This window comes from Vigna umbellata, chromosome 11 (genome assembly GCF_029865625.1).
Source record: "Vigna umbellata cultivar VRB3 chromosome 11, Vumbellata_1.0, whole genome shotgun sequence".
In the NCBI taxonomy this organism is placed as follows: domain Eukaryota; kingdom Viridiplantae; phylum Streptophyta; class Magnoliopsida; order Fabales; family Fabaceae; genus Vigna; species Vigna umbellata.
This window is the reverse complement of record NC_142175.1, coordinates 26,370,050-26,381,555: the sequence shown is the minus strand read 5'-3', so window position 1 is coordinate 26,381,555 and position 11,506 is coordinate 26,370,050. Positions and strand designations below refer to the sequence as shown.

The 11,506-nt window shown below is 35.4% G+C and overlaps 1 protein-coding gene and 1 long non-coding RNA gene across 2 annotated transcripts; one reads left to right on the top strand and one right to left on the bottom strand.

Annotated features, from left to right (window-relative positions):
* Positions 1-6,814, top strand: LOC148191357 (uncharacterized). The gene is made up of 4 exons (XR_015782808.1): positions 1-500; positions 6,253-6,344; positions 6,432-6,483; positions 6,689-6,814. It is a non-coding gene; the product is annotated as an uncharacterized LOC148191357 (long non-coding RNA).
* Positions 6,815-8,930: 2,116 nt separating this feature from the next.
* LOC148191356 (uncharacterized) lies at positions 8,931-10,978 on the bottom strand. The gene is made up of 2 exons (XM_088101379.1): positions 9,838-10,978; positions 8,931-9,748 (listed from the first exon to the last, which is right to left on the bottom strand). Exons 1-2 carry the CDS (start codon positions 10,976-10,978, stop codon positions 8,931-8,933), a joined length of 1,959 nt encoding a protein of 652 aa, XP_087957505.1.
* Between the last annotated feature and the right edge of the window lie 528 nt (positions 10,979-11,506).

The window sequence follows — 11,506 nt, the reverse complement described above, 5'->3', positions numbered from 1 at the left end:
TGGAAGACTGTGAGGGATTGATGGCAATTGTTGCGGATGAATCTAAGGAGGGGGATGAATTAGATGAGAATGGGATAATATTTCCTCGGCTCAGTTATTTGAAGGTAGAAAGTTGCAATAGTCTGCCATATTTGTTCACATCTTCGACAGCAAAAGGTTTGGCTGAACTCAAAACAGCGAAGATAAAAGAATGTAAAGCAATTGAAGAGATTGTGTCGAAGGAGGGGGAAGAATATGATGAGGACGAAGAAATAATATTTAAGCAGCTCCAGGATTTGTATCTTGAAAAGTTAGATGAGCTAGGGTGCTTTTATTCTGGCAATTTAACTTTAACTTTACCCTCCTTGGAGGAAGTCCACGTCATCAAGTGCAGCTCTATGAAAACTTTCAGTGCAGTAAACAAAATAAATCATCCCACAAAATGGTACTGTTCAGAATACGAGAGACCACAGAAAGAAAGTGATCTCAATTCTGCTGTGCTCAAAACTTCTGCAGAAAAGGTACCTACACTTTTACATCTTAATGTTTCTTCATAAAGAATGATAGATGATATGTCCAGGAATTCTAGGTTCCTGTATAACAATATTTTCAGACATTATTTTTAGTGTAATGTGTTTTTTAGTTGCATCGTGCTTAAAATTAACTTGTACGTATTCTTTTGTTTTAAATAGGCTCCAGATGCTTCTAGTGCACTAGTGCAGCGAAGGGCTTTTACCGCGGTTCATTTTCACTATACGTCGCGGTTCTTGAACCGCGGCATATTCAGCCGCGGTAGTAAGTCAGACACTTTATACCGCGGTTCGAACCGCGGTATATAGGCTGCGGAATATGCCGCGGTTGTCTAGGGAACCGCTGCCTAAACCCTAAAAAAAATGAAAAAAAAAATTAAAAAATGCTTTATATGCCGCGGTTGAACCGCGGCATATAGGCCGAGGAATATGCCGCGGTTAGTGTCAAAACCGCGGCCATATGTCTCGTTTGTAAAAAAAAACGAAGCACTATATGCCGCGGTTGTGGTTAGAACCGCGGCATATTCCCCTGCAGTTTTTTAAAATTGCAGGTCTGTTTTTGTGATATCCATTACCACAAAAACAGACCTGCATATAAAAACATTTACAGAAATTCAATTTCAACATAACAAACACATGTTCAAATGTATTTCAACATCAAATAAAGTAGAGAGTCTAAGAAAATTCTATCTAATCAAATGCATTGTTTAAATCTAAATCTAAGAGCTATTGTATAATCTAACTATATACTTCGCAGCAGCGTTCCTAATGAATAGTAGTGACTTCTCAGGAACTGGTGTAGTAGTCTTGAATCTCTGCAAAAGACAATTCATTTTAATTAGTGTATATGAATTCAACATTTGTTAAAAAATCAAAATTTGTTAAAGTTAAATATTACCGTTTCCCAGCTTCTTGTGATGTGAGAACGAACAATATGGGTCATCCAATACATTACATAGTATCCACACTCATATGACCCATTTTGTCTGTTACACTACAATATATCATCACAGTTGATAATAGTTAGTGAATAACATTTGTTATAAAACAATTATAACAAAGTCAGACTTTAGCATATGTCAAACCTTGAGAGAAATCCAAGCAATCTTTCTACTCTTAACAATTGATCTCCCGTCCATCATCATACTTGCTGGAATAGAACTGTATATAAAAAAATGTTTTAGCATTCAGTTATATAACAAACGCTTAAGATTTCTACACTCTTTACCAAATTCGGGGAATTGTCGATCAATATTTTTCCATTGCTTTGAATCAGTTGGATGACGAAGCAGCCCGTCAATTTTTCTCTCATCTGCATGCCATCTAAGATTTTTAGCATCTTTGGGATTCGCAAACAAACGCTTAAGTCTGGGCACTATTGGAAGGTACCAAACTACTTTCAAAGCAGATCCATTTTTTTCTATCTGACCATTATCTTCACTATTGTTTTTTGACTTGTATCGTGATAAGCCACATTTTGGACACTTTGTCAAAAATTCAAACTCTTTCCTATACAAAATGCAGTCATTGGGACAAGCATGTATCCTTTTATACTCCATACCCATTGGACAAAGAATTTTCTTCGCATCATAATTACGAGTGGGCAGTGTATTTCCATCTGGCAACATTTCATTCAACAACGTCAACAGTTCTGTAAAACTCTTATCAGTCCATCCATTGCTCGCCTTCAAATTCATGAGCCTTAACACCGCTGACAAACGTGTGAACTTAGTTGAACCGACATACAAAGGTGTTTCTGCATCAGTCGACATCGTCTCATACACATGAGCTTTGGCAAAATTTTCTGCTCCAACATCGCGGATCATGTCCTCCAATTTGTCTTCATCCGGTCGATCTTCTTCCATGGTGGAATCAGTAACATTTACACTTTGAGAGTCAGTGGGAAAATCCATTTCTTCGCCGTGCCAGATCCATGTTGTATAGCATCTTAGAAAACCATCACATATAAGATGTTCTCTAATTTGAGTTGCGTTCAACTTTCTCCCATTCAAACAGTTCACACAAGGACATCTAAACTTCACTTCATCATCAGTTCTCCCCTCATTACGTTGCGCAAATTGTATAAATTCCTCTACACCTCTCTCGTACTCAGCACTAATACGTGGTAAATTAATCCAATTTCGATCCATATTCCTAAATATTACATAAATAATATTTTAAGGTTTATAAATAATACAAGAACTACAACACACATTACCAAAACTATAGCAAAAACCATACCATACATTACCAAAACTATAACAATTTCATGCATTATCAAAATTAAAGCAAAAATTATACCATACATTACCAAAACTATAGAAACTTCATACATTACCAAAACTAATGAAGAAATAACGTTAAGAATGCAAAAGGACATAAATACCTGGAAGAGGAACGACGGCGGTGAGGGTGAAAAACGCAACGAAATCACGATTTTGATCGGCTAAAACTCGTTTTTATCGTCAAAAATGAATAATGACGGAACAATTCTGAGTTTAAACGGTGAAAAACGCGAAATCTGAGGTGATGGGTGGTTCGGAGGAGAAGAAACGCGAAAGAAAACAGAGAACGCGCGAGGAAGACGACACTGTTCCAAGTTTTAATTTTTAACTCTGAACGGGGGAATCTACCGCGGTTCACTACTTAACCGCGGTATAAAAGGGGTATATGTCGCGGTTTCACGTCCAACCGCGGCATATACTAATTTAAAAAATTATCAGAAATGGCATTTTTGAAATTATTTTCAAACTATATGCCGCGGTTCAGCGGGCAACCGCGGCATATACCTCGAAATATTTCAAATAAACATTAAATTAATTTCAGATAGGAGAATATGCCGCGGTTGCTCGTAGAACCGCGGCATATACCCCTGAAACGTGTTCAACACAACTGTCTCCCCAACTGCCTTTCAGAGAATTTCAGAAGTTACAGGGGGTATATGCCGCGGTTCTCTGGGGAACCGCGGCATATACCCCCTGTAACTTCTGAAATTCTCTGACCCAGTCAGCACCTGCAATAAATTGGCTGGGTATATGCCGCGGTTGTGCAGAGAACCGCGGCATATACTCTGTTATTTAATTTTTTATTCATACGTGGCGTCAAAGGCAATGGTTGACTGGGGTATATGCCGCGGTTCCCAGTAGAACCGCGGCATATATGTTCGTTTTATTTACAAAACTGCCACCGCGCACCATTATGCTGCGGTTTTCGTAGAACCGTGGCATAATGTGCGCTGTAAAAACCCGATTTTTTACTAGTGGTGCCATCATTTCAGTTCTCCAATAGTTCAGATAATGAATATGGTACATCAAATATTATCTAATGCTACTAAAATTGTTACTTTTTTTTTTTATGTTGAGTTATGAGTTATTATAAGACCCATGAAAAATATTTACCTTAATAGTAACAATTTTATTACTAGTAGTAATAAATTTCTTTATGAATGAAAAATATAATAAGTTTATAAAATTGTGGAAATTTAAATAAGAAATTTTGGTACCTTAATTGGTAGAAAATTTTGGTGATGGGTTCAAACTCTTTTCTACCTTTTTGTAAAAAAAAAATAAAAATAAAATAAAATAAAATATAAAATATTGATAATGGAGAAAACATTCATATTTGAAGTCATTATTAAGGAATCCATTATGAACCCATTATGAATCCATTATGTAAATTAATATAAAAAAATAAATATTAAAAAAAATTGATAAATAGTAAAATTTTTGGACTATAAATAGCCATGAAGGGGAGACTATTTTTCAAAAAGAGAGGAAGAATCTAGTGAGAAACCTTGAAAAATAGAGAAGAAAGAGTTACGAAGAAATTTTTAGTTGCAAGAAGAGTAGAGCCTCTAGAGGTTTTTGGGGAAAACAAATTCGGAGCAAGAGAAGTCTGGAATAGAGGTAGAGTAGTTAATCCTTCTTATATATGATTTTTATACATGTTATAATCATGAATATGAGTTATGAACATGTTAAAATTTTGGTAATGGTAGTTATCTATTCACTTGTATAAATTTAGTTTTCATGATTATAATTTTCTTATTTTCGAATTACTGTGGTAAAACCTTCCTTTTAATTGTTTTTACCATTGGATTTAGCTAAAAGTTTAATATATAAATCTTAAGACCTATTTCTTCACTTTGACCGTTCGGATCATCAATTAGAAGTCTCTACTTGGAGAAATAAATCCTGCATGTTTGAGTAAATTAATTACCCCTATAATTTGGTTATTGAGTCCTCTCGGTAAAATATAGATTCGGACCTATTTGACCGTTAGATCAACCTGAAACTTTGATATATGATCCCTAAGATATATTAGTACACTTTGACCGTTTGGATTTGTAATTAGATGTCTGTACTTGGAGAAATAAATCCTGCATGTTTGAGTAAATTAATTACCCATGTAGTTCTGTTGCTGAGTTCTCTCGGTAAAATATAGATTCTGACCTATTCCACTGTTAGATCAACTTGAAAATTGGATATATGATTCTTAGGGTATCTTACTACACTTTGACCGATCGGATTTGTAATTGGAAGTCTATGTTTTGAGAAAGTAATTTTGAAGGTTTGAAAAATCTGATGAACACTATATTTCTGTTCTTAAGTTATCATGGTAAAAACTTCAGATATATTTCATTTACCGTTAGATTGAGCCCAAACTTTAGTATGTAGTTCATAAGACATATTAAGTCATCTTGACCGTTCAGATTTGTAATTAGATGTTTGTGCTTAGAGGAATTCTTTCCGCATTTTGAGTATAACCGAAAACCACTTAAAATTCTATCCCTAAGTTACCTCAATAAAACTCAATATCTATCTAGTGAACCGTTGGATCAACCGGAAAATTTTAATATGTAGTTTCTAACACATAGTGAATTACTTTTACCGTTCAGATTTGAAATTGGAGTTACAGATTTAGGGATATTAATTTCGTATCTTTTCTGGGATCTCAATATTGCTTAATTTTTGTTTTTGGACCATTTATACAAAAATTATGAATTATAATTGTAATGATTGTATTTTATTATATTGGATTTGAATTTATGCGTCTGAACATGATGTGATTTATGTGGGAAATATGTGAATGTATGAGATATGTTTGATTCACTGTGATAATATGATGGTATCTGGTTATTCATGTCTTGGGTTAAGTTTCAAAGTGACAGTATGGTTCATGGATGTAATTCCATGATCCTCAAGGAGAGGATACATGGTGGTGATCTGGGGGTGTGTAGAATGATTGCATGGTAGCTCAGTTTTGGGGGTCATCTTGAAACTCCAATGGTCTTTCTTCTCACGTAGAGAGGATTGAACCATGTGGTGAGGAGTAGCAGGAGGTCCTAGTCTTGGGTGCTTCCAGTATGACCCAAGGTGAGTGATGACGGACTAACCTCTTGAGTATGGTAGGGTGGGGGAGCCCAAGTTTCATAAGTCACCACGAGTGCAAGACCCGCTATAGCTCGGTAATCATTCTAGTCCGGACGAGTCGGTTTATAAAGTGACAAGTCTTGTGATGTCATTTTACCATGTGTATCAAAGTAATGGATGAGTATCTATGATGTGATTGTTGTATGATGGTATGAGTGTGTCTGACATAATTATTATCTGAGGTTTGTTGAGTGCATCAAAGTAAATATGCATGTTTCATAAATGATTGGTTGTATGTTAGCTCACCCTACTTGTTTGTGTTTTGCGTTTGGGTATGTGCGATGATCGTATAATTCGTTATACGGAAGCAGATGAAGGAATGTCGTCTGACTCAGTGCCAAGGAAGGGAGGGATAGAAGAACTCAAGTTATAGTTTTATAGTTGAAATCTGAGCCTAAAACATGTATAGACATTATATCAACTAGAAATTTTTAAGTGTGAGAATTTGGGATGTTACAGTTATACTATCATTTTCTCTATGCATATGCAGGTGGTGATCAATATGAAGCAGTTTTCACATTATAATGATTATGACTGATTATGTAAGCAATTTTTTTTAGTTTAATTTAATATTTTATTGATTTCTATTTAAATGGATATATTTCTCTGTGATGTTTTAGTTGAGACTTATGTATGAATGATATTCTCTATATATAATGCTACTTTTACTTCCTTTATAATTAAATTCATGTTCTTTTCTTAATAAATTTTATGAAAGTATAGTAATTGTTCTTATAAATTGTATAGGATGAATCTGAGTTGCCGACTACAATATTGCAGTAATTAAGAGGAGAATGAAGGCACAATTAAAGAGTGGATGAAGATGAATCTGGCTCTATTTTACCATTTTTGTGTGTGTTTTCAAAAAAAATTAAAAAAAAATTGTGTTGTTCTAGCTCGTTGAAGATGAAATACATAATATTATTTATATATTGTAATGTGTGAGATTAAGAGTGATGAACGGTCATGAATATTGAGTAAAGGTGAAGTCATGAACTGTGTCACTAAATATTGACTGTATGAGCTTATGCCGAAAAAAAAAAGTGTGCTTGTATTCATATGTTATTTTCTTACTGAAAGTTGACAGTGGAACAATTTCCAATGTTACGAAAATTAAATTGAATTTTAAATCTAAGACAAATTTTAGCTTGTTTCCAAAGTGGGAAACACAACTGTGTGATAAAGATGTGATTTGAAAAGAAGAACTTTTGCATTTCTGAATAATTAGCTATAAGTAAAGTTGGTGGTTTCTAGCAAAACTGTTAAAAAAATCGCAATTCTTGTTAATCCTTGGAAAAAGGTTGTTAACTCTATTTATTCCTTGCGCTTCGGTTCCGTGTTAACTGAGGCATATATAGCGCGTTAGAAGGTCTGTTTTGTACTAGTGACATGTGATTTCGAAAGAGGGGAACATGGGATTGGCATCTTGAGTTGAGACATTGAAATATATAGTTTTTCATTAATTATGAAGCTTCTTTGAGCATGAAAGTTCACATCATTTCAATTTTATACAGAGAGCTGAACCTGCTTTTACTTCGTTATTGTTCTATTTGTAGTTAATTTTGTAAGTCATTTTTTTTATTTTATTTTATTATCATGATTTGCATGTTTTTGGAAACGTTGGAAGTTTATCCAAATGTACAACACAAAACAAAGAGGTGGTATCTATGGGATCAACCCTTCCCTTTCCCCTGAAGAAATTGAGTTAATCCAAAGCAGAAGACAATACAGATCGACGTCTTGAGCTTATGTTTGACTGTCCCTGTTTGAAATCATTGAAACTACTGGGTTTGCCCAAGTTCAAGTATTTTTACTACTGCTCACTCAACTCTGACATTTATACGCATCTAAAATCACACACCGAGAATCAAGTCGATACTGAAGATGTACGTACGTATTTGGATATGAAGTTCTAGAAGAAGTTCCCCATATAGAGAAACTTGTGGTGTGTGATGGTTCTTTCAAGAAAATGTTCTGTTGTGAAAATCCTCGTAATATAATGTCTTACAGCAGCTGAAAGTATTACAGTTAGAGTCCTTCGGAGAGCTGGTTTCGATTGGGTTAGAAAACTCTTGAACTGATTCTTTTGTCAAGACACTTAGAAACCTTTGAAGTCATTAGTTGTTGGAGTTTAAAACACTTGATAGCATGTACAGTATCTTTCTCCAATCTGACATTGGAAACACTCCGAAGATTTTACAAAGGGAGTTTAAGTTTCCCATTGATGGAGGAATTGACAATAATGTATATATTGCAACAAGATGGTAACTTTATGCAGGTACTATAGAAACAAGCAAGTTATCTCATGTTAAATATGAACTATCATTAATCGAAGCTCTTCTATCGGAAACTGATCTCAACTGTGTTATGCGGAAGAAATATCTGAAAACGGTATGTATTTAATATTTTTAATTCAGCATTGTTCTGATTCTTCTCATTATATATACCGTCTCATAACCTCGGTTTTTGCACGAAAGTAGGCAAATATGCCTTATTTATTATCAAAATGGGCAAATTTTGATCCAAAGTGAAGTCGTGGGGTCAAAACGACTTCAAATGAAGAAGTCGTGACCCCCCTGCACGACTTCACACTGTTCATATCTACAATGCTGAAGTCGTGCATCCCAAAAACGACTTCTGGGTCCTGTAATCGATTACATTGAATTGGTAATCGATTACAGAGTGTTAAAATAGTGACACTGAAGGACTTGAAATGAGTAGGCAGAAAATGTACTGGTAATCAATTACGACATTTCGTTAATCGATTACCAGGGTTGTTGTGTGGCAAGAAGCACTCTGGTAATCGATTACAGGTTTTTCGTAATCGATTACTTGTGTGTTTTTGATTGGTTTATGAAATTGATTTTGCATTTTACATATGTTATGTATTGGTTGTGTTATAGGAAGAGAAAATAAATATTAATAAGAAATATTAATAGTAATATATCAGTCATGAATTTGATTACAATTGGGTAAATATAAGAAATAACTAATGACGAAAAGGACAATTTCCCGTATGATGACCTTCGTTGCAGCAGTAAAAGCATTTTTTTGGCTTATCTGGATTGGATTGATCCATTTCATTATGAAGCCTATTTGTAGATGGTCTTTCGGATGCCTTGCGTCGCATTTTAGGATCTGGTATGAAGTTTGGACCTGTATACACAGACCAATAATCTTGATTTTGGATTGGGTGAAATTGTACTTCGTATGCCTTGAAAATGTTGTTAACACTGTACACTGGATCAATTACTTGGGTTAGTGGGATATGCGAAAATGCACAAACAACAATGACATGATGACATGGGAGACGAGTAGCCTGGAAGTGTCCACAATCACACCACCATTCATTTAGGCTGACCTTGTAGGAAAGTGGAACAGGGCGATAGTGGTGAGGTGTTGAAATTTCCTGAACATCAAATTCAGAATTTTCACGGTTGTAGCGATGAACATGACAAAATGCGGATTGTTGTTTATTTTTCCTAATGATGACAGTGATTTCTTCAGGATATTGGTGTCCTGCCTGTAGCATACAGTTCGCCTTTAATCCGCATTCAACAAACCATGATTGTGTCCTCTCAAATGTTGTTCTGATGAGAGCACATATTGGTAATGAACGTGCTCCCTTTAAAATGGAGTTGGTGCACTCAGCAAGATTAGTCGTCATATGTCCATATCTTCTCCCTCCATCAAAAGCCTGAGACCATTTTTGTAATGGGATTTTATCTATCCATTCAACTTGCTGTGGGTATTGGTTTCTCAATGCAGCAAGTTTTGCCGTCACAGTTGGTTGCTTGACCTCGTAAGCTGTAATGATGTAATAAATAAATAAATTAAAGAATAATGTTAACAAAATTATAAAAGTATAAGTGTATGAAGAATGTTTGTAGTAGTACCTAAATTGATGAATTGTTTTTTGAGGTCGTGATTTTTGAATTTGTTGTTGAAGTTTGATGCTAGATGACGTATGCAATACACAAAGTTCAAATCATCTTGTTCCCAACCAACTTCTTCTGATCTTAAGGCGGATAGTATACCCTTTCCTCTGTCAGTGATGATGCAAATATTTTGTTGATGGCAAACATGTTCTCGAAGTAGTTGAAAGAACCATATCCAGGCCTCCTTTGTCTCACCTTCTACAATGGCAAAGACCAATGGGAAAAGATTTCTATTGCCATCTTGACCTATGGCGGTGAGCAAAGTTCCATGATATTTACCCGTTAGAAATGTACCATCAACTTGGAGAATGATTTTACAGTATTTGAATCCTTCTATGCAAGGACCGAAAGACCAGAAAACCCTTTCCATAATATAGCAATTATTGTCGGTTTGTCCATCAATATGCACCGGAGAACCAGTGCATTGTAAAATTGTACCTGGGTTTGCTTCCTTGACGGCATGCAACCACCTCGGCATGTGGTTATAAGAGTCCTCCCAGTCTCCAAACTCCATAGCAAGAGCTTTCTGTTTAGCGATCCAAGCTTTTCTGTATGACACAGAATATCCGAATCGACCCTTAATATCTGCAATCAAACTCTTGATTGGAATGGATGGGTTTGTCCGGATTGAATTTGATATGATCACGGCAATGTGGCTACTATCAAGATTTGTATGATCTTGAGATAGTACTGTTGAGAAACACGAATGTTGTCCGTCTATATTTTTTATTTCCCAATATTTACGGACTTTGCTATAACCTGCCCTCAGACGCCATTGACAACCGTTGTGATATTCCAGACAACGAATAACATAAATGTTGGGTTTGGACTCAACGACTGTGTATTTGTAACCGTTGGTTATGTGATAATGTTTGATTGCAAGAATAGTTTCCTCCTTTGACTGGAACTGCATACCTTGATTCAACTCTGCAACGAGATGTGCAGATGATTGTGTGATGTGGTCGTGGTCGTTGTTGTCATCTTCGAGTATGTTGTCTAATTCATCATCGGTGCTGAAGTCATCAACGTTATCCAATATTAAAGGTTGTTCATCGATCAACTGCGATGATGAAGATGCTGGTAAGTTCCCTGATGCCATATTTGAATAAATGTTGGGAAGAGTTTGTAAGATTGGAGGAGTAGGAGAGCTCTTGGATGTGCAGTTTGGATGTGAAGATGGAGTCCTTATAGAGCGTATAAACGTCCATGAATATAGTGGGTGACTGGGTCTAAAATACCAAGTACTAAACAACTGTGAATATAGCACTGTCACTATAAAGTCATTTGCAGTGTCCTCTCATATAAGTTTTTCTCCACTCGTTTTTTAAGTACTTATTGAGAAAATAATTTATTAAATTGTTGTTAACAAATAAATAACGTAGAATTTATATTTATAATAATAATATAGTTTATAAATAATTAAAATTTAAAAAACATAAATTATACAAATAGAATTTAAAAAAAAATAAAATAGGGAAGTTGTGGGGAGGGGGCATGACTTCAATAGATGAAGTCGTGTACCCCCTACACGACTTCAATGGTTGAAGTCTTGTAGGGGGTACACGACTTCACCTATTGAAGTCGTGCCCCCCCCCCCCCCCCCCCCCTCCCACAACTTCCTTTTTTT

Excerpts from the sequence above, each read along its gene's own strand:
- LOC148191356 (XM_088101379.1), bottom strand. The coding sequence starts at position 10,978 with ATGGCATCAGGGAACTTACCAGCATCTTCATCATCGCAGTTGATCGAT. Across the intron at positions 9,749-9,837 it reads AAAACAATTCATCAATTTAG|CTTACGAGGTCAAGCAACCA; the intron begins GTACTACTACAA and ends ACATCATTACAG.